Source organism: Lagopus leucura, unplaced genomic scaffold (assembly GCF_019238085.1).
Source record: "Lagopus leucura isolate 7727_CA_CO unplaced genomic scaffold, USGS_WTPT01 Super-Scaffold_100110, whole genome shotgun sequence".
Classification (NCBI taxonomy): Eukaryota; Metazoa; Chordata; class Aves; order Galliformes; family Phasianidae; genus Lagopus; species Lagopus leucura.
In genome coordinates, this window is record NW_024962326.1 from 246203 (window position 1) to 269064 (window position 22862).

Consider the following 22862-nt stretch of genomic DNA (forward strand, 5'->3'; position numbering starts at 1 on the left):
GCTCAGTCCACCAAATCCTCCTCCTCCACCAGCTGTGCCAGAGCTGGAGCTGATCACCGCTGCAAGGGAAAAACAGACAGAATGTTGGACATCTAATCTGGTGGTCAGCCAGTTCCAGAAAGCACCACCATCAAGGCTTGGACCCATAGGTCCTGAACCCAACTTCTGTCCCCAAGTCACTAAGGGTTCTGGTAGGTTCTGAATGTCTTATATGGAGCAGTTGGGTAAAACCTCTCTTTTCCTTTATTCTCAATGGGCCCAAGGAAGACATGCGCTGTGGTACTTACAGTAGCCGATGGGGTTGAGTCCTTCTCCACTCAGCCTGTTGGAGGGCAAATAAAGGGGACATTAGAGCAAAATGCAGATGCAGGCAAGGGGACCAACACTCTCAGAGTGGTAAAGTGACATTTGCTACTTATTTCTGCAGGGATTCTGCTCCCACCTGCTCTCCTCGCCTTCCAGCAGCTTTCTGTAGGTCGCGATCTCAATGTCCAGGGCCAGCTTGACATTCATCAGCTCCTGGTACTCACGCAGCTGCCGGGCCATATCGGCTTTGGCTTTCTGCAGGGCATCCTCCAGCTCCATCATCTTTGCCTTGGCATCCTTGAGAGCCAGCTCCCCACGCTCCTCAGAGTCTCCAATGGCTGTTTGCAGGGTGGCACACTGCAAGAGGACAACAGAGAATCCTGACTTCTGCTTTTCTGTTTGGGTAAGAGTAAGACAACACAATTCCTGGAGAAGCTGTGGGTGTTCCTTCCCTGGAGGTGCTTAAAACCAAGGATGAGTCCCTGGCCCGCTGATGGAGGGAGGAGTGGCACCAGTCCATGGCTGGGGGTGGGACAGGGGATTTTGAGGTCCCTTCCAACCCAACCATTCTGTGATTCTATGACTTTAAGGTCCCTTCCAACCCAACCATTCTATGGTTCCGTGATCTTCAAGGTCCCTTCCAACCCAAGACATTCTGTGATTCTATGATTCAGTGAAGGAAGAAAACCATTCTGGCTGGGGTCTTCATGAACAATGGTTATGGCTGAGGTCAGTCAGCCATATGTGAAAGTCCTGCAGTTGCAAAGCCAGCCTGGCTTGATGCATGACACAGCAATACCCTTCCAAGTACATCATGCTCTGCAGCTGCTGATGTCTCTGTTCAGCACTTGGTGGCAGAAAGCAGAGCTGTAATGCTTAGGGACACCAGAATGGGGCTCTTTTTCCATTCCTACCTGGTTCCTTGTGTTCTCTATCTCTGCTCGGATCCTCTGGATGAGCCGGTTGAGCTCAGAAATCTCCCCCTTTGTGTTGCGCAAGTCATCCCCATGCTTCCCAGCCGTGGCCTGCAGCTCTTCATACTGGGGTTCAGAAGGAAGAGGAAACATTCAGAGATGTCCAGGTGGCTCAGACAACCTCACTCAGGGACAGCAATAATTCTTCCCACAAGTACACCTACAAGCATGCTCACCTTGGTTTGGTACCAAGCCTCCGCCTCAGCCCGGCTGCGGTTGGCAATGTCCTCATACTGTGCTTTGACTTCAGCTATGATGCTGCTGAGGTCCAGGTCCCGGTTGTTGTCCATGGACAGGATGACAGCAGTGTCAGACGTTTGTGTGCTGAGCTGAGCCAGCTCCTGTGGGGAAGCACATGGGAACCCAGCTACACTTACCTTGAAAATGCCATCTGTAGTGGCTGTCACTGCCTGGGAGTGATGACAGAACAGTCAGGGGAGGAGGGTGTCTGTACCGCCTCGTAGAGGGCTCGGAGGAAGTTGAGTTCATCAGTCAGAGCATCCACCTTGGCCTCCAGCTCCACCTTATTCATGTAAGCAGCATCCACATCCTGGAAAAGAACAGCCGTGGGGACATCTACAGTGCCTGTTATCTCTTCTTTGGCTCTACCAAGATTTTGTCAGTCTCAGGGACAGGCTGCTGCAGTGGTAACGCATGACTGGAGAAGCTGTGGTTGGCACATGCTCCTGGAAGGCCACCATGAAAACATCTCTTGGCCAAGAGAAGTGCTGGGTGTTACCTTGCTAGAGGATAAGGACAGCATGCAGTCCATTTGGCCTTGGGGCATGCATTTCCCAGCATTGCTCAGCATCTTTGTATCTACATGACCTATTCTGCTCAAGCAAGCATGAATGCATAGTTTGGTGTCAAGAGTTGACTTTCATCCTCCTTCAGCTCCTTTCCTTCCTTTCTCCTAAAACCATAACACCACTTTAAAGGATGAGGATGCATCTCTATGAGATCTCCTATCTGTTAGTGTACTTTTTGGGATGGCTCGGCATTCATACAATTCATCTCACCCACCTTCTTCAGCACCACAAATTCATTCTCTGCTGCTGTGCGTCGATTGATTTCCTCTTCATACCTACAGGAATAAAGTAAAGGGACAGCTGTGCTAGGTCACACTTCGGCAAGCACAGCAGCTGTACAGGTGGGACTGCAAGATGAGTTGGGTTGAGTGTGACATTTTACATAAAGCAGCTTGAGATGATTTTCATTTGCAAGTTTCATCACAAGTTGCCACGTCCTGGCTGAACCTGCATTTTCTGCTTGGAGAAATGTTGCTGGAGCACTCTTCTGCCATGCCAGGCAGCAAGGGCTTTGAAGGGAGAGGCACGGCATGAGAGCCATGCTTTACAGGGAGGTTCATCCGGTCTCATGTTATGGGCTAAAGCACTTTTTTCCCCTTTCTCATAGAAAGTTTGATGAATATCTCAGGCTAGATGTTTGTCCTTGAGAAAACTAGTTCTAAGTGAGACTAATCCTACTGCCTAATGCTAAGCTGAACCATTTGCATCACATTTCACCCCAGGCTGCGGGGATGTGCCACCAAACAGGCACTCACTTGTTCTTGAAATCCTCAACAAGGTCTTGCATGTTCTTCAGCTCCCCGTCCATGCGTCCTCTCTCGCTCAGCAGGTTGGCCAGCTGCCGCTTCAGGTTATTGATGTAAGCCTCAAAGAGTGGGTCCAGGTTGTTCTTGCCTGTGCTGTTTTTCTGACTCTGGTCCTGCAGGAGGGTCCATTTTGTCTCGAGCACCTTGTTCTGCTGCTCCAGGAAGCGAACCTGGGCATTGGGAAGTAAAAGGGGTTAGCAGAAGATAAATGCCAATGGCCAAGAGTCAGTAACTGAGACTGATGCACAGCACAGACACAGTAAATCCCAAACCAGGAGCATTAAGTCCAGTTGTCAATATCACCTGGACTATCTAGGGCTATGTTAGCCTATCCAGTAGCTAAGCAAACTTCTCATTGATGGACAGTTCTAATGAGAGACAGTGTAATTCAGCAAGCTGGTGAGCAATCATCACAAAATGTGGGTTCAGCTCCTTCACCACTTGCTTGCTTTAAAATCTTTTTTTCCTTCTTTGTAGGTGATATTTATCTTCCTTCATTAAAGCTAAGATCTGAGCACTTCAAGACAAGTCAAAGGCAGTTAAGTTGCCTTGCCTCTTGCTCATTTACACTATATATAAGGTACTTATCCAAGGAAAAGCCAAGAAAGGACTTGAGCTTATGCAAAAAGGGCTTTAGCTTGCAGGCAATAAAACTGGACATAAGGACCCACACTTCCGCTATAATACCCCACAGAGACAGCTTGCTTAAGCAACTGGCTTACTAATATTTGAACTAGTATGTCTTATTTTCAAGGAACAAAACCTGAATCTAAGCCTCTAGTTTTCAGTATCTCATTTTCTGCCTTATAGCTGTCGAGAAGTATATCACTTTTTGACATATATTTAGGAAACATGCAAGAGCCTGAAGATTCCTGAAGCCGTATTTTTGTAGATACAGCTCTGTCTTTCTCCCTCTAACAGTTCCACAGCACTTGATGACACCTCACCTTGTCAATGAAGGAAGCAAACTTGTTGTTGAGGGTCTTGATCTGTTCCTTCTCCTCCTTGCGCACCTGCTGGATGTTGGGGTCGATCTCCAGGTTGAGGGGTGCCAGCAGGCTCTGGTTGACTGTCACTTCTTGGATGGTGCCCATGCCAGGAGGGCCACCAAACCCCAAGGAAGCCCTGCCACCACCCAGCCCTCCAAGTCCCCCCATGCCTCCTGCTCCACCAAAGCCAAGCCCACCAGAACCTCCACCAAAGCCATAGCCACCACCACCACCTCCGCCTCCACCAAGACCAAGTCCAAGGCCACCGCCACCTCCGCCACCACCAAGACCAAGACCAAGGCCGCCACCCCCTCCACCACTACCAAGACCAAAGCCACCACCACTGCCACCTCCCAGGCCAGATCCACCACCTCCAAAAGCACTCCGGAAGCTGCTTCCAACACCGAAGGAAATCCTCTTGGAACCACCAAGGCTGTAGAGGCTCCTGCTGCCAAAACCTCCACCGCCGCCGCCACCTCCTCCTCCTCCAAGGAGCCTTCCAAAGCCACCACCACCTCCTCCAGATCGTGACACTGACACCGAGCTAAAGCCAGCCCTGCTGCCCCCAGGAACGATGGCTGAAGCAGCGCTGTACGACCGCCCTCCACCCCCAGCTCTGGTGCTGTACGTCTGCCGGCTCATGGCAGCAGCTGGTCACAATAAAGAGCAGCAATCTGTGAGTGGGCAGCTCTGTGAGAGGAGCAAGCAGGGGGAGGCCCTTTTTATCCCTCTGAGGATCTGGGCTTGGTTGCATGGAAGTCCAGAGATCAACTCAGAGCCTTCATGGTTTTGACGTGCCAGGCAGCCAGCTGTCTGATTGAAACTTGTTAAACTGATTGCACCCAAACACACCTCTTGGAGACAGCATGAAGCTGCTCAGCTAGAAGCATTACCTAACTGATTTCTGGCAAGAATCACTCAGCCTTAGTGCAAAGCATGCTTGCACAGATGCCTTGTTTTATTTCATCCCTACGAAGCAAAAGAAAGGAAACAAAAAAAAAAGATGAAGAAGAGAAATATCTACCCAGATACCCCTGCCTTATTTAAGATGCAGTAGATCACCAAAGAGCTTAGTGGAGATTCCTCCAAAGTAGCTCAAGTGAAAGGCACTGAAATTAAAATGAGTAAAGCTGAACATAAATATTGCATGGGACTTTGCTGCATGAAGGCACAGTGAGGGAGTGATGTTCATGAGGACTGACACCTCCTCAGGGCTCTGACTTCTCCTGTCGTCTTTGTTCACACTCGTCAGGCAGAGACCCAATCTGAGCTGATCCAGACCCAAGCACAGAGAGATCCAATCCATCATTTGCCTTTGAGTTGCTGCATTTCAGTGTCATCTCACATTTTGGTCATTTTATGCCAGGTATTTCATCTGTGGCAAGTTTTCTGCGATGCATTTCTGGCGATACTAGCAAATCCATCAGACAGCTCCATCCACCCAGCGGTGTCCATTGCACTGCTCCCAGCCTACAGGTGATGTTGTTGTGATGCATTTGCACCTCAACCTAAAAACGTGCCAATGAAAGAGGCAAATTTTCTGAAAAAATATTTTGCCCAAATTTGTGGAACTGCGTGATTTGCATGCTTAGCACTAGGAGCAATCGGTCTTGAGTTTCTAGCTCTCTTACAGGCTGCAATTGCTTTGAAAGATCTTTGAACCTTTCAAAATGCTGCCAAAAGCAAAGATTTAACTGGCATGAAAAGAATCCTCCCACAAATTCTGGTTATTTTACTTTCTGAAGTCCTTGGGAAAAAAGAGAAAAGCCGGTGGGGTGTGGTGGCACTTTCTGGCCTCTCAGTTTTTAGGGAACTGCTGTGTTTGCAATATTTTATTCTTCAAATTTAAGTTTTCAGCTTGTTGTTCTGGTGGATATCCCATGCTGCGTGCATGACTGGTGCTTAAACATCTGCTTCTGCATTTGCAGGACAGGATTCCACATGCTCTGTGCAATATGCTCATGTGCCCCAGCACTGCAGAGCTGTTAAGCATGAGCTGAGGTCCCACTGGAAGAGAAATTAAGCAGGTGCTTGGTGTTCTGCTGCATACATGAGACCACATCTGCAATTATCCCTGGAGAAATGCTGCCAGTTGGGCTCGGACCAAGGGAGTTGGTTGCTCACACTGAATTTCCCACTGAAATTCTTGGGCTGGAGCACATTGGGGCTGCTCACTGGGCTGAAGCAACCTGAGATACTACTGAAATCCACAAACACCCATTGCCTTCATTATTTGCATAAAATTCAAAGCCTCCATGTGATGGGAAAATTAGATTGTCTTCATACTGGCTTGACCCCAGTGAAGGCTGATTGTCCTGAAGCTGACAAACGGGTTCGGATCAGATATTATAGCTGAATGAATATAATGGCATTAAGGGTGCGGCCACCAGAAGAAAGAGGGAATTGTCAGCTGGGGCTCCCACACTCTTCTCCCTTCAGCCCACTGTCTGCAAGGCATGCGAGCGATGCGAGGGCTGGAAGAAAGGCCCCATTTCTTGTTGGTCATGGGCTCCACACCCAGATGTGGCTTTTCACATCTGTCCCTTCAGATCAGCTCCCACAAAGGTTCACATCTAGAGTGACATCCTGCAAGATTTAGCCCCAAAATAGCCCCCAAAATCCTACACCTGGACTCCTGACCTTTTCTTCTCCTTCAGGAAAGCAGCCATGGGTTTTGCAATAGATAGAGTTGAGAAGGGCAGAGTTGATGAAAGGTTTTTACCCAGAAATGTGAGAGATGCCAGGCTGCTTTGGTACCATGGGGAGCAACTGGTTGGTGGTGCAGTTTTTCTTTGCAGGGAAGTGATCAACATAAACTATGAGCTGCTGGGGCACCAGCAGCTTGTTTGGATGTTTTACATACGAACAAGATGGAGTCCAAGTTGTGAACACTGAATCAGAACAGCCATAGATAACCATTTGGGAAGATACTGTCTTTAGCTGGGTGGGTTTTGCCTTTTCTGCAAGGGATAATTATTTTGGATTCCACCACTCCACAGCCCAGATTTCTGCTAAGCCATGCAGTTCACTAAAAATTAGTCAGCCATCAGCTCCAAGGTGAGCACATCCCATAGAACCTCCTTGCTTCCCAGCAGAAAATCCCTGCAAGACACAGCAAGCCCAAATGCAACATGAAGGCAGCAGAGGTGGTTACCCCTGGTGGAAACTATGGGCAGACCAAGCCTGGACGGTTTTGCTTCCCCAGCTGTGGAGCGAGATGCAGGAAGGATGGGGCAGACAAGCCATGAGTCAGCAGTGAAACCAAGGAAGTGGATCGGGAAATAAATTGCAACACTCACTCCTCTTCAGCTTGCATTATAAAGGTAAATTAACCTGCCTGCACCCTGATCTGCTTCCAAATGGGTTTCTCCAAAGGGAAACTCAAAGCAGAGATGTCCCGGGGGGGTTTGGTGGTCCCCCCACCCAGGAGAGTGGGGGGAAGGAGGGGGCTTTGGTGATGGCTGATTTGTCCACATCCAGGTATGCATCCAGCTGTGCAAAGCACCCACACAGCAAACTATACCAGCTGTTCTGTGAGATTTTCCAGGAGGCACCATGCATTTGGGAATGGGGAGATGGGAAGAAGCGATGTTCCCTCCACACCTCTGGGAGATGGGAAGGAACAAAGCCCCTCTCTGCACCCATGGGAGATAGGAAGAAGCAATGCTCCACTATTAACTGATGGGAAGATGGGAAGGAACAATGCAATCCCTCTGCACCTGTGGGGATGGCGGTTTTCCTGGCATCCAGCTGTGTATCCAGCTGTGCTGTGGGGACCTTCCAGGGGTACGGTGCCTTGGGAACAGGAGCCCAGCACAGAGCAGAGGGATGGGGAGCCTGAAATCACCCAATCTCAACTGCCTAAAAGGGCACTGAGGGCTCATGCTTCCCTGTGCATCCTGCAGACCCTGGTGCAGGCTGTGTGCTTTAAAGGCGTGGTGCTTGAGGACACCACTGGTGCTATGCTTTGCAAAGACAGACATCTGTTTCATTTAGAAATTAACCTGCTCTTGTGAGAGGGTTTCAGGGGTGGGGTGTGGGATTTTTTTTTTTTTTTTTTTTGCGCCAATTGTTTTAAAGAAGGTTCTGCCTGCCTTGTGTTCTGCCTGCAGCGTGTGAGATCCCAATGTCCCAAGTAATGCTGTGCATTTGCTCACCTCTGATGGAACAGGGCTATGCAAAAATGCATGGGGAAGGAGAGCAGGCAGCGTCTAAGGACTTAGTTAAAGCTTTGCAAACTACAAACTCCACCCATTTGGAGGTTCATGTCTGAGAAGACGTCGCTGCTTTGGTAATGTTGGGAGGGAAATGAAACCTGTGGAGCACGGCTTGAATAATGCATGTAGTTTATTGAAGGTACAGCTGAAAGTCTGGAGTAAGCGAAGGGTAATCAACTGTTCACTTACACATTAAAAGCGTTAAATCCATCTATCTGGTACACACACAAGAAAAACAATGCATGCATTTAACTACAGAAATATAAGGTGCTCGTCGGCATGTAATTAAAATCTGCTCTACCAAACCTGGTGTAGCAACTTGGACCCATTTACATAACCATTACCAACCCTCTCGTAAACAGGAAAAATTGGATTTTCAGGTGTCATTAAAGGAGCTAAATAATAGATGCAGCTTCATCTGGGGCAGTGTAAGATGTGGCTGCTCTTTCTGATGAGCGAATTTTTTGTTCTTTTGCAATTGCTGTGTGAGGGGACAGAAAATCCCTTGGAAAAGGGGCTGAGCAGAAAGAGCCATGAAGGCAGCAGGCTGAAATGCAAATCTCGCCTGCCTGAGACCTGGGGGTCCGCTGACCCCCAGAGCACCATGTGAGAGAAGGTGGGTGGTGACCATTCAAAAAAACCACCATGTTTCTGGCAGAGCTACCGACCTTACTGCGTGTGCAATGCATGCTTGTGTGATTCAGCTGTTAGAAGGAAGGGGAATACTGTTTTACTGCAGAAATGCTGATTCTTTCTCAATACAATGCGGTTCTGCCCACCTACCGGCTCGTTCTGACCACGCGCACGGCCGTGCTGTACCGGCTGCCCCCTCCACACACCCCCGCCCCTGGGATGATGACAGCCCCAGGGCTGCACTGCTCCACTCCAGCACACACCAGATTGCCCACACCGGCTGCACACTGCAGCCCATCGGCACCGGTCAGCACCTCGCGCCCCACACAGCTGGCTGCACTCCGGGCCCCAAAGCCACCCCCCACTCTGGGGACGCAGTCCACGCTGCGAGCACTGAACCCAGCACTGCTGACCCCAAAGGATGAGACCACTCCACCCAGCCCCGAGCTGGCTCCGGTCTTCACAGAGCATTTGCCACCGATTCCGGATAGGGATCGGCACTCACCGACCGTGCCGCCGCCGCTGACCACGGCTGCAGGAAAACAAGGGTCTGGTCACTGCTGAGCAGCACACAGGTAGGTTGTGTGAAGTGTAAAAGGGAATGAAAGGGGTTACTGGCTTACAAAGGGAGGCGCTTGGCCGGCTTACCTACGCTCACAGGGTTGCCAGTGCATATCCTGTAAAAAACAAAGCAATGTCTCAGAGATGTGCTTAAGGGGATGCTCCCCAGACATGCATGCACATGGAGATGCTGCCCAGTCTTAGAAATCCTGGGGGTACTTCAGCTTGTCTGTGTTCCCAGGGGTTGTCTGCATTGGCACTGAACTGCTGCAGATTGGACCCGAAAACCCACAGGTGGCGGAATGTCACATTCCTGTCTGTCCGTCCTCCAGCAGTGCGATGCAGCTGCATTGAGTGGGAGAGAGGGGGGTGGGAGCAATGCTCCTCTCTACACCATGGGGAGATGGGAAGGAGCAATGCTCCTCTTTGTACCCACAAGGAGATGGGAAGGAGCTCTTCTTTGCACTCCTGGGGAACTGCAGCCACCCAGCATTCCCCACTCCCTCTCCTCTTGGGTTTTGCTGCAAGCTGCAGCTGGGCATGCTCCCACCTGCTCTCTTCTCCTTCCAGCAGAGTCCTGTAGGTCGCAATCTCGATGTCCAGGGCCAGCTTGACGTTCAGCAGCTCCTGGTAGTCCCTCAGCAGACACGCCATCTTGTCCTTGGCCTGCTGCAGAGCTGTCTGCAGGTCCACCAGCTTCTGCCGTGCATCTTTGAGGGCGCAGTCACCGCGCTGCTCAGCGTCACAGATGGCTGTCTGCAGAGCTGCGATCTGTGAATGGCAACAAGTGGCTGAGATAGCAACACAGACTTTGGCAGGGCTGCAAGTTTCCCCCCTTGTTTCCCAGCTAGAAACTTGTGGAGAAACCTAGATTTTGATTGGGCGCCTGCAGTGGCCATGCACTGGAGGATGAAGGGAATGGATGTGTTGACTGCGCTGTAGCAAATATGCAGACACCATTATTTCTGGTAGAGACAAACCAACTGGATTCTGCTAGGTGGCCACCTAGAGAAGCATGATGACACATCCAGGCTGGAGCTGGGGCTTGGGGTTCCTTTGCACCCTACCTCATGTGCAGTGCTCAGCTCTTCACCCACCTGTTTCTTCACATTATCTGATTCACACTGCAGCTTCTGGATCATGCGGTTCAGTTCAGCTATCTCACTCTGGTTGTTCCGTAGGTCATCACAGAACTTGCCCCGGCTGCTGTGGAGCTCTTCCAGCTGTGCATGGGAAGGGGACAACATTACACTAGGAATCACTCCTTGCAGGGAAGGGGACAACTCTCTGGAGCTGCAGCAACACTCCAAGGTAGCACTGAGATGGGACCTTATGTGGGCACTTTGGGAAGGGGGCGGTGCTCCTGATGGGTGTGCAAGAGGAGATCATGACGTTCTGTTTTTGTGGGAAATTCTTCAGATGCAATAGTTATGGTTGATTGGGTTTCTTTTTGGCACATTTTTCTTTATCAAACTAAACTACAGTGCCTGAACACCAAGGGATGGGTTTGAGCTGTGTTGCGCAGGACAGAAGTGCTCCTCGGTGTTTTGTTGGTGGAGGGTTTCATAGCCACTTGTGCAGTACTCACTCTGGTCTGGTAGAAAGCCTCTACTTCAGCCTTGCTCTTCTGGGCAATCTCCTCATAGCAGCACTCCACGCTTTTGATGATGCCCTCCATGTCCAGGTCCCGGCTGTTGTCCATTTGCACGATGACCGAAGTGTCACACAGCTGGCAGTCCATCTGTGCTCTTTCCTGCAAGATCCACCACAGGTCATTCCCTTTCCCATGCCAGTCCCAGGGCCACACCTCAGCTAAAGGGTCTGAAGGGAAGAAGGAGTCTTGGGGACAACTAGGGACAGTCGTCCTATTGATGCCCAACTGGGACACAGGATCCTTCAGGCAGCTGACTGGCTCCCAACAGCTGGGACTTGCTGTGATAGCACGACATGGGATTGCCTGAAGGAGCAAAGCAACCCAGCTGGAGTGACTCGCTGGGTTGCAGCTCAGCATTGTGACTGTGCCAGCAGATGTTTGGGCTGGGCATCCCCTGGGGTAAGTGCTTTGGGCCCAATGCCTGCAGGCTGCTGGGAAGTGTTGGTTAGAAAAGGTGGAGAGCAAGCACCAAGCATCCCCTGTGTTTTGGTAGGTGAAAGCATTTTAGGTGAAAGCATTACTTCCACTAAAAGATGTTGACATATCCAGCTAAAAAAGTGAAATGCTAAAAATAATCTGGGTTTTCAAGATCAAGGCTTTTCAGTGGCTCCTAGTCATGGATTGGATGCAAATTTGAGGGGCTTTTTTTCATGCAAAAGGTCTCTCCCTTTGCAGCCAGCAGTGTGGCAGACAACCAAAGCATCTAAGTGTCATTACCAGGCCCATATATAGCGATAGGGACTTTTTGGGGGGCTGTGGTTCTAGGATTTTAGGAGAAGACACCTTTCCTTGTGTTGGTTTTGCTCTCAGAGCCTGGGGCAGTGGGCGAGCAGCTCTTACCTCAGCATAGATGCACTTGAGGAACTCCAGCTGCTGCCGCAGGAGACCAACCCGCACCTCCAACTCTTCCTTGGTCAGGTAGAGGCAGTCCACATCCTGAAGAGAAACCATGTGTTGGGTCAAAAGAGGGAAAAGAACCAAGGGCTGTGCCCAAGCTCATTTTCAGTTAGCTTTGCAGGACTCTCGCTGTGGCCAACCCCTGACTCTACCTGGATTTGCATTATCCGTGCTTAAAACCTGATGAGGTTCTGCACATTCCTTGGGTCACCTCTATGTTGGGCTTCCCCTGCTCAGGCAGTGCTGTGGCTTTGCATTTCTCCCCCAGGTTTTGCTCACCTTCTTCAGCACCACGAACTCATTCTCCGCTGCCGTGCGCTTGTTGATCTCATCTTCATACCTGTGTTGGAAAACAGAGGGAGGGGGCTGCTGAGTGCTGGGGGTCCCATCTCCACAGCCCAGCATGGTTAAAGCAAGGACCTCTCCCTGTTTATTTTGCATCTCAAATTTGTTTTTTGCTTTGTTGTTATTTTTCCTCCCTGCTTGGCTATGTTCAGCACTTCTAAATAGCCCACGCCAGCAGTATCAGTGGCTGGTGTGAGGTGGCAGCAAGACAGGCGAAACCACAAGAGGTGCAAAACTGTGCACCGAGCTGAAGGCTGGGTGTGCTCCTTCTAACCCTGTGAGGTTTTTTGAAAGCATCCAGGACTCTGCTCTGAGAGTTTATGGGCAGAATGTGGCCAAAATGCTCCAGGGGGGGTCAGGAGCTTGAGCAAGCCGTGCAATTCCCATTTGCAATGAGAGCAGAGACAGTGCGTAATGCCCGAGTAATTGGGTCTGAGAAGAACTTTCACAGGATAAGTCTGACCTCACTGAGTGAGAGAAAACTTCTGAGAGCTTGGCTGTAAGCTCTTTGGAGAAGACTCTTTCATCCTGGCTACACATAACCAGCCACCAAGCGTCCTGGTTATGGCTGAGCATAGCACACAGGGAGCAATTAAGGAACATCTGCATCATAGATCAAAAAGCTGCTCCCACATTTCCTCTGAGAAGAATGAATGAACCCAGTGGGGATGATGTGGATGAAGGGTTCTGTGGGCAGGGGCAGCACCAGAAGCACAGAGTTTGGTGAAGTGGGAAGACTGATATGGCAAACTGCTGTGTACAGGAGTATCAGGGTGAGGAAAGGAGCTCCCTGTCCCCTCCTATGGGTACATTGCAAGTCTTGGGTGTGAGGCAATGGAACTCCAACACAGACACCTGCTCTCTGCCCAAGCTTTTAGACTCATGGACCGATGCATTAGCTTCATGCTCTGAAAAGCAACCAGCACCCTCCGCCTCCCCTTTGCACTCTGCTTACTTGCACTTGTATTCCTGCACCAGGTCCCGCAGGCAACGCTCCTCGTTCTCCAGCCTCTCTCGCTCCCCCAGCACGCACTCCAGCTGCTTCCTCAGGTTGCAGATGAAATTCTCGAAGACGGGCTCCAGGTTGCGCCGGGATGCCGGCAGGACGTACTGCTGCAGCAGCTCCCACTTGGTGGTCAGCACCTTGTTCTGCTGCTCCAGCAGCCGGACCTGCAGAAGGGAGAGATGTGAAAGTCACCTGGCCTCTCTTATCTTGGGCAAAGGCACTTTGGTTCCTCTGCTTGCAGAACATAAGAAAAAAACTAAAAGGCAAGTGGTTAAGGGCAGCCTGAGTGCTAAGGGCATCATCTCCCAGCCCAGGGCTGAACAACGCCCGCATGCTTGCTCCATGTGGAACCCAATGATCTGTTTGAGCAAAGCACTACTGAGGAAGGATCCCTTCCTGCTCTGACAAGCTGATTCCAGGAACGAGCTCTCCCAGTGCTGAAAGCTCCATCCAAGAGCTCATTTGAATGCATCTGATTGAAGCTCTAACCACGGGTACTTATCGTGCCTTTCACTTCTAGATTAAAGAGCTCTCTAAGTACTTGGGAACCTTTATGGATCATGAATAAGTCATTTTTCAGCGGGAGGAAATAGGGTGGCTCCTTTACATGGGTTTGTTTTTCTCAGCTGCGGAACAGCTCACAGGGAAATCTGAGCCTGGATGGGGCAAAGAATCCTCTGTCATCTGAAAAATCATTTTCCATAACACACCCCTAAGCAGCAATGAAAGTCCCTTAGGCTCAGCTAAGATAGTAATGATAAATGATGTTTGTTTAGGAAATCACCAAATCCTTTCATTGACACAGTGGACAGAGAAATTAAAGTTGACCTCATTTTAGCTAGACCTCCATCTTTCTCTCTCTGCAGGGTGAAGTGAACAGCTTTAAGAATACAGATGTCATAGAACTATAGAATAGTTTGGATTGGATGGGACCTTAATGATCCAACCATATCACAGAATCATAGAACCATAGATCCAGAGGATTGTTGTGTTGGAAAGGACTTTAAAGATCATAGAACCATAGAATGGTTGGGTTGGAAGGGTCCTCAAAAACCCCCCATCCCCACCCCTTGCCTTGGGCTGGTCCCACCTCTCCATCTGTTGCCCAGGCCCCATCCATGGTCTTGAGCATCTCCAAGGTGTTTCTTTGGTGTTTGTAGAGGTAGGAGAGCAACTGCCAATCGCACATGGCATAGGTTGGAGAAGACCTCCAAGGTCATCTCAGCATCTCCCTCCTTTGTCCCACAAGCTTTGGCTTGCTGCTGACCCCAACTGAGCCATTTTGCAGGCTGGTGGCCATCAAGGGGCACAGCAGAAGGGCTGGGATCCAAGCAGTGCCTGCACTGGGAGCCATTGGTGTCACGTTATCCGCAGGCTCACCTTGTCGATGAAGCAGGCGAACTGGTTGTTGAGGTTCTTGATCTGCTCCTTCTCGTGGGTCCGCACCTGGCACTCCTCAGGGTCCACCCCCACGCACAGGGGCTTGAGGAGCTCCGGGTGGATGCTGACACCGCGGATCCCTTCTGATCGACCTCCTCCAAGCCCGATGCTGATGCCTCCGCCATAGCCGCCCATCGCCACGCCATCCCCAAGGCCTCTGTAGCCGCCCAGGCCCCCATAGCCTCCGCAGTTACCGAACCCCACCACCGTGCCCACGCCAAAGCGACCTCCGCCATAGGCAGCGCCGCATCGTCCCACGCTGCCCGCTCCGTACGCTGCGCTACGGCAGCTTCCTCCGAAGGAAATCCTCTGCCCACGGCCCAGGTCACAGACACTCCGGCTGCTGAAGCCACCCAACCCGCAGCGCCGTGCCGCCGGTTGGCACACCGAGGCTGAGCTGCTGCCTGCCCTGCCCAGACCGCAGACAGCGGAGGCTGAAGAGAAGCCACGTCGGCCCAGCAGCGAGCTGGAGGTGTAGCACTGCCGGCTCATGCTGCGGCACACGGGGACGGGAGCAACGGTGATGGAAGAAAGTGGAGGAGCGAGAGAGGAGCGCGAGGAGATCTCCTGTGGCTGCTCCCAGGTGCAGCCCAGCTCCTTATATACGTTCCAGGAGGTGCCTGAGATGCAAAAATTTAATTTATCCACTGGGTTTGGTCTGCCTGGCAGCAAGGAATGGCTTCCAACATTTCCAACCCACAGCAAACACTTCCATCTCATATGAAATAATGTGGAAATTAAAATAAACTGCTTTGCTTGCAAGCTTCAGTTTCAGGACTTATATTTTACTTAATTAATCTGCTTCCTTATTGTGTAATTATAGTTTAGCAAAATAATTCAAGGGGTTTTTATTCATGGCTTGTTTACTGTTCGGTTTCACCACGGCGTTTAATTACATTCCAGGACCTCCTGCAGAACACCCAGCCAGGGTCTCTGGGCAGCTCTTGAGCAATGGACAATGGAGCAGGAGGCGGTTCCATCAGTACACGCGTTTCTGCACCTCAGTGCACGGCCATGGCTCTCCAAGGTGGATGCTTGCAGCTGTGTCGGGTCAAACCTGGATGGGATAAGAGCAGAGCAAGGGGTTGGTGGTGGAGCCAATGGAGCATTCTGTGTTTGTATTGAGTTTGGTCATGGGGGGGATGCTCTGGAGAGGGGGTTCATGGGCAAGAAATCAAGGTGCCCATCGGAAGAGCATTTTGTGCTGAATGATGTGCTTAGGGAAGGGGAGGCTGTGCTCGGTGTCTGGGTGCGATGGGACCAGTGAATACCTGGAGATGCAACAAAGCAATGAAGAGAGACATTTCAGACAGGTTGAGCCATGTTGGCCAGAGTGAACATTTTTCCTCTTATTCCTGCGACACGCCTATTGGACGTTAAATTATTCAAGTGATATCTGTTAATGAGAAAGCACCTTGTCTTCTTAATTAAAATTCTTAAAAAGAGTTTTGAATTTGCTTGGAAACAAATAAAGTGCTTTTTCTTTTCTTTTTTTTTTTCTTTTTTTCTTTTTTTTTTTTTTTTTTTTTTTTTTGCCTTAACAAAGGAGTCTAATCACAGAAGCACAAGTGATTGCATAGTGTGCCCGAAGAAGGTTTTGCATTTTTGCTAGGGCAAAATTTCCTGGTTCTGGGAGGATTCCTAGACAATGGGATTGTGTACTTAAAATGGATTGTCTCAAATGAGAAAATAATGCAAAGGAATTATGGTAATTTAGAATATTTGTGGTGTCTCCCCAGTTAAAGGTCTTTCTATTCTTTTTTACAGATCTCAGAGTGGGTTGAAATGATGCATGAAATGCAATTTTAATCACGTTGTAGCTCTATTGTAGCCACATTGGTCTGAGAAATGAAGGTGCAAGTTTAGTGATGAGATGTAATTCCATACATGAGGTCGTGATAGCTGGAGGAAGGAAATGGGCTTTTGGGCTCTGCTGTCTCCACGTCATCCTGCCCACCGTCACCCAGGCAGCTGAACCTCTTGCTGGTAAGCAAAAAGGGGAATTATTTCAGAAATGTATATTGTGCCCAAGTTTTGGTGCAGGACAACAGGTGTGTTGTCTAAAGTCCAACCTGGAGTGCTGTCTGTACACAGAGCCCTCATGGCCCCGTTGCACCACATGTGCAATGCTTGCACAATTTTAGGGTTGTAAAGCAAGGAAAATGGGACCATCACCCGTGTTCCTCCCATAGCTACCATCCCTGCAACCCCTCCCTGTTGTTTCCCCATGCACTCACAGCACCAAGCCCATACTCCAGCCCTGAGAGGTGGCTGCTTGCAGGTGCCCAGCCCCGCACATCAGAGGGTTCAGGGCAGTGCTTGTGGTTTGCAGTTGCTGAGCTGTCACAAAGCCAGTTCTGGTTACATAAACTTCAAAGCAAAGAACGCGCCGATGCCATTTCACCTTCTGCAGGGAAGGATTGCAGTCACACATCTTCCCTTCTCTCCAAGCTTTGTCCTGTCTGATGCAGGTCTGGTGGTGGCTGGGGAGCTGTGGAGAGGCACTGATCTGCTGCTTTAAAGGAAAAAGTTGAAACTAGTTTTCAGGCTGATGGGACTCAGCAAAGCTTTAAAGCGGCAGATGATACTTGAATTTGCCAGAAAACCCCAGAGGTCCTTGGCCTTAAAGATGCCTCGGGCCCTGGTTGCTACCCTGGGACCCGAGGCCTTGAGATTTACATCCACCCTGCATTAGGGCAAATTAGTCCTATTTAAGCACCCTGCTACATTTGGTCTGTTGGGTCATCTGTGAAAACAGAGGGAGCCCCAGGGGTGTTCCAGCCTCCTGCTGTGATGACCAGCCACCCAAGATTGCTTTATCCCAATGAGAAAACCACTTTTTAAAGACCCTTTCCTGATGAAATGGGGCCAGCAGGGCTTGGCTGTGCTCCCAACACTGTCAGTGCTTTTCCTCTCTTCCCTGGGCAGTTTTTGTGGCTCCTTGCAAAGGGACCCTGCAGTCACCATTAAAAGCATTAATGAGGCCCCTGGGACATCACCCTCTGATTGCAGAGGTCCATGAGGGCTCTTCCTGCTCTTAACTGCAGCTGGATGTTCCCACATGAAAGCAGGTGGTGGATTTGTTGGCACAATAATCTGAGCTCCTTCCATTGCTATGGTCACCATGCCCCCCATCTGCCCACCCCCAACTTTGCTTTCCACTGGACATCACACAGCTTTCATGCTGCTTTTGGACAAAATTAAAAATGAGCAGGATAGTTCCAACCTTCCAGGTTGGATATCAGGAAAAAAAATCTCTGAAAGAGTGGTGATGCATTGGAACAGGCTGCCCAGGGAGGTGGTAGAGTCACCGTCTCTGGGTATGTTCAAGAACCATGGAGATGTGGCACTGAGGGTCATGGTTAGTGGGCATGGAGGGATGGATTTGGATTGGACTGGATGGCCTTGGAGGTCTTTTCCAGACTTAATGATTCTTTGCTTCCATGAGTAGGCATGCTAGTGTTGGATCTATGGTTGGACTCGGTGATCTTAGTGGTCTTTTCCAACCTTAATGACTATGATTCCATGATTCTGTGATTCCAAACCAGCATTGGCAACTGCCCACGTGCACCATCTTTATTTACCATCCTGCTATGTAGGACTTTTCCAAAATCTTTTCCTTCATTTGCAGCTTTTCTACTGGAAAGAGGATCTGCACAATGATGAACAGAGGCTCACCAACATCAGTCACTGCACCAGCACCGATGCTGGGCGTTGTGACGGTAAGGAAAACAGAAGTGAGCATTACTCCCAAGGGCAATGCATCACGCCACGGAGACTTTCCTACTGTCCTATTTCCTCTGTCAAGCATTTGGCCAACCCTGGTGCCCTGAAAGCAAATCCAGGTGTTTCATTTGAGGCACCTTTGCCATATTCTGTGCATCCTTTTTACTACTTTGATGGTGGGGAAGCCAGGCGCAGAGTGCTGCTTTGGGCACTGCTGGGTGATTGCTGGAAATGTTGATTGGTTCCAACAGCAGCACACAGCATCTTGTTTGGGTATTGAAAATCTCCTCGTTGATGATGCTGACAGTGACCTAAGCAGAGAAACTCTCCTTTATAGCCCTTGCTTATTGCCTTATTTTGCAAGAGACAAATAGGTTTCGTACCAAACACTTCGGGTGTCCACCCTCTTCCTTTGTAACATTCCTCTTTTGCATAGGAATTTGTAAGGCCCTTTTGCTTCACCTGGCCAGCCGTGTGGCCTGATGGGTTATTAGGGCTCTGAGTAATGGGGTGGAATGGGCAAGGCAGGGTCACGATGAAAGCGCATGGAGCAGTGCTGGGAACGGTCACTGCAAAGGAAATGCAACCACGCGCTGGGAGCAGGGCGTGAGGTTTGCACCCGAAGTGTTTTTCTGGGGAAAGGTGGCAAACAGCAGCCAGGTGCTGAGGCTGGAATTATTGCTGTGCTGTGTCATGGGACAGCTGCCTCTGCCTCTCCTCTGGTGAGATATGAACAACTCCAACCAAAGCGTGTTCCTTCATGCGCAGGGACTCCAGAGATGCCCTGCAGCAGTGGAGGTGTAGGAAGAGAGAAATGCAGCCCAGAATTTCAACCTGCTCCCAATGGGGGGTCTGGAAATCTGTTTGGGCACCGTAATGGCCATAGAAAGGAGCTGTGCAGCAGCGTGTGTGATTGATGTATCGTAGCATTCATTTTTCAGACTTACATTTAGGTTCCCTAGAGTAAAAATGAAGTACCAGTGGTACACATGCACAGAGCAGAAAACTCAGAGCTTTTATCAGCAATGCAACCTCTGCTTGCTTGTGGAGCCAAGACACCACTCTGTGGAGGGGGACATGGGGAAATGTTAGAGAACAAATCTCATTAAAGGCCTGGTCTAAACGGCTTGGCAGATAGGATAAGAAGAGAATAAACACACTTCCTGCACTGGTTTCCTCCACCACCAAGCAGAAGCTGGAGGCCCCACACATAGTCGAGGGCAGTGACAGAGGCAGATTCAAGAGCAGAGGTGGGGCTCTTGGTCAAAGCCAAACAAAAAAGGACAAATGGGAACCGGGAGAAGCAACAATGCTGTGCTGGTAAGCACCCAGCAATTCATAATGCCTTCCAGATGGACACTTAGATTAAGGAGATTACAGAAGGTATAGCTTGTAGAATATGTACCTATTATCTTAATGAATGTTTAGAGTCGTGTTTTGTGGCTCATTTTGCCACCTGCATGCAAAAAAATGACTGTGTGTCATGGCAGAGGCGGTGGCTGGGTGCGTAAGCTCTGTGTAATGGTTGGCCTCACTGGGCTGAGCGTGATAAAGAGAAGCATTTGTCCTGGAGGAAGATGCAGCCATCTTCCATTCCTTGCAGCCCAATGCTCAGCACCCAGAGGTGCTCAGATCTGCCCCAGAGGGCACTGCAGCCTCTATCTCCCCTCTGAGCAGCTCACGGGCTTATAGCTTCCAACCCCAGACATGGGCTCTCTGAATTGCCAGCAAACCACATAGTCGGGGAGATAAAGCCAAGCAAAAGTGCCAATTATAGCTGATTCCTCCAGGAGCTGAGCACTCCTCTGCAGTAACCACATCCTGTGGGGAGCAAGATCAGAGGCCAAGTCATGCTTCTATTTATTGGAATGTCTTTCTGCAGTGGATTCCTGAGCTTTCTGACCTCCATCTCCTGCTTTAGGAAGTTGTTTCTTCCACATGTCCATGGTGGGCTTGAAATTCAGCTGGGGACCTTTCAAATGTGTGCAAAAACTTCTTTACAGTGAGGGTGACGGAGCACTGGAACAGGCTGCCCAGGGAGGTGATGGAGTCTCCTTCTCTGGAGATGTTCAAGACCTGCCTGGATGCTGACCTGTACAACCTGGTGTAGGGAACCTGCTTTGGCAGGGGGGTTGGACTCGATGAGCTCTGGAGGTCCCTTCCAACCCCTACAATTCTGTGATTCTGTGATTCTGTGACCTTTCCTTGACTACTGCCCTGGATTGGGAACTGCGCTGCAAGAAAATACAGCTCAGAAGATGGGGAAAAAAAAAAAACAAGCTGGGATTGGCAGAGAAACATGAAAAGGAGAAAGTCTGGCTGTGAACCACAGGTTGCACAGGACTCCCTGGCCATCCTCTGTTGAAGGACACAGGGAAGCATGTTATTAGGGAAACCTGCTGCTTTCAGAAGGATGAACAGGGTCTCAGAAACCCAGGCTTTGGTTTAGCAGCCGGACTGCCTGCACGCTGGCAAAGGTTTGTTTGGGGAATTCCAGCGTCGTTTCTTGCTCCATGCATCAGTGTTGCCTCATTATTCTCTTTGTTCTTGTTATTATGTGGTTGCATATTCTCACTGAAATCCCTATGGGGTAACTACCTGCGTGTGACACTGGGCAGTGCTCAACACCTGGCTCTCTTGTTCTCCATCCAGGAATGGCTTGCATGGGGAAATGACAATGACCAGAAGCCACTGGGTGCCCTGGACAGCCCAATAATTGCACACCTGTCCTCCCAGCTCCTCAGCTTCCTGAAGAAAGCAGCTACTGTTTTTCCCCAGGGCAATTTTGCAAAGGCAGTCACCACGCTGCTCAGCATCGCAAATCCCCGTCTGTCCAAGATGCAACTTTCCCTTTAATTACCAAGAGTGACAGCTGTGGCTTCCCTGTCCTCGTTTCCATTGAGGATTGACAAACACCAGAGTCTCACTGTCCCTGAAGCGTCCCACCCCTCTCCAATGACTTTCTTTCAAGTTATTCCAAGAGCATGCGATAGAGAGAAGCAGTTGATTATGAGATCGCTCCTGGGCTCGGTGTGATTGCTGCTTTGGCACCCACACCCCTCATCACCAACACTGCAGCTGGGTGCTCAGCCCGTGTTCCTTAGGAACACCCAATTCCCTCTCCTTGACCCCAGAACTGAAGAAATATCTTCCAATGGGAAATGCTTCTATGCTTCGCCCTTCTGTCTCCCTGCTTTCTGCAAGGTGCTGCTGCCCAGGGATGATAACAGCATCAACTTCTGTTGTACAAAACTGCTTGTTTCAAGAAATTAGCCCTTTTTTAAGGATCCATCCTAGGTCAGCGTGTGGGTGTTGCAGCTGTGCAGTTGGGTTAAGGAGTTGCTGTGTTGTGCATCTGCTCAGAGCTGTGCTCGGTGCTGGGTTCCCAACAGTGCCCATCGCCCATCATTTGTCCATTTCCACCCTGATGGAGGTGATCCGAAGTTTGTGCCCAAAGGTTGAGAAAAGCTGCAGTTCGGAGCAATTCCGCCTCATTTGCATCACTTTTGGGGAAATGCAGAACTAATTGCATAATGTGAATCCTCATCCTGCAGCAGGGATCAGGCCAGGGTGACTCATCCTCGAGGAATAGTCCCTTTAATCCAGGAAAGGATGAAGCCTACCTGCTGAGCTGGTCCATGGCCAATGGGCCCTGGGTGGGGGTGGAGGGTTCTGCACTGTGGACTTGATGGCTATGCCAACCCACCCAACCCATGGAGAACATCTGTGTGACTCGGGCTCCATATGCAAAGAGTTTGAGTCAGCAGAAATTCCAGTTCCAGAACCCAGTTCTGTCTGCACTAAAGCTGCAGCTGAAGATGAGGTGTTTCTGAAAAAAAAGAATCATAAAATCTTAGACCCATTAAGTCAGGAAAAGACCTCTAAGGTCACCAGATACAACCCCAACCCACCCCACCATGCCCATTGACTGTGTCCTTAAGTGCCACATCTCCATGGTTCTTGAACACCTCCAAGGACGGTAACTCCACTACCTCTCTGGGCAACAGTTCCAAGGCCTGCACACTCTTTCAGAGGATAAATTTTTTGTTACTATCCAACCTGAGCATCCCGTGAAGGGAAGAATCACAATCTGCCTCCTGGAGCCCAGCTCAGCCCTGAAATCCAGGTAGCAAAAAGTGCACAGGTGCACTCAGGTCAGAATGTACCCAGACGTTTGGCCCAGCCACCAGGTCCAAAATTCACTTTGCTCCAGTGTTGCTGAAATAACGTGAAAGAAAAGGATTAATTTTCCATTAAAATAATCCTATAAGGAAATGCAGTTAATTAAGCAGAAGCAAGGAAATCCAGCATGACCCTGTGAGGCTCATACCCAGGGGCTGGGGATTCCTCCAGCCTTAGGCTAAGCCTGGACCACAAACCCAGAGCATCTCCTTTTCCAGGTGAGATCTCTGCCTAAAGCCTCCCACTCCTCCTCCCTCCTGGTGCCATTGACCACATCACAAGAAACAACTTGCTTCTGGATATAATGCAGATTGTGG

General features: G+C 50.0%; 2 protein-coding genes across 2 annotated transcripts in view; both read right to left on the reverse strand.

Moving 5' to 3' along the window:
- LOC122188999 (keratin, type II cytoskeletal 5-like) overlaps positions 1-4526 on the reverse strand; it is a 4938-nt gene extending 412 nt beyond the window's left edge. Inside the window, exons 1-9 of the mRNA XM_042887759.1 lie at positions 3843-4526; positions 2845-3065; positions 2304-2364; positions 1735-1830; positions 1457-1621; positions 1221-1346; positions 443-663; positions 288-322; positions 1-59 (exon numbers count right to left, since the gene is read on the reverse strand). The exon at positions 1-59 is cut by the window's left edge and continues 412 nt beyond it. Of these exons, the coding sequence (XP_042743693.1) occupies positions 1-59; positions 288-322; positions 443-663; positions 1221-1346; positions 1457-1621; positions 1735-1830; positions 2304-2364; positions 2845-3065; positions 3843-4526 (1668 nt within the window). The remainder of the gene's footprint in view (positions 60-287; positions 323-442; positions 664-1220; positions 1347-1456; positions 1622-1734; positions 1831-2303; positions 2365-2844; positions 3066-3842) is intronic.
- Positions 4527-8880: 4354 nt separating this feature from the next.
- On the reverse strand, positions 8881-15129 carry LOC122188992 (keratin, type II cytoskeletal 6B-like). Its single transcript, XM_042887748.1, has 9 exons — positions 14578-15129; positions 13147-13361; positions 12126-12186; positions 11790-11885; positions 10884-11048; positions 10393-10518; positions 9846-10066; positions 9383-9411; positions 8881-9266 (listed from the first exon to the last, which is right to left on the reverse strand). The coding sequence occupies exons 1-9, from the start codon at positions 15127-15129 to the stop codon at positions 8881-8883; spliced, it is 1851 nt and encodes a 616-aa protein (XP_042743682.1).
- Between the last annotated feature and the right edge of the window lie 7733 nt (positions 15130-22862).

Excerpts from the sequence above, each read along its gene's own strand:
- LOC122188992 (XM_042887748.1), bottom strand. The coding sequence starts at position 15,129 with ATGAGCCGGCAGTGCTACACCTCCAGCTCGCTGCTGGGCCGACGTGGC. Across the intron at positions 9,412-9,845 it reads CTGGAAGGAGAAGAGAGCAG|GATATGCACTGGCAACCCTG; the intron begins GTGGGAGCATGC and ends TGTTTTTTACAG. Across the intron at positions 9,267-9,382 it reads TGGCAACCCTGTGAGCGTAG|CCGTGGTCAGCGGCGGCGGC; the intron begins GTAAGCCGGCCA and ends GTTTTCCTGCAG.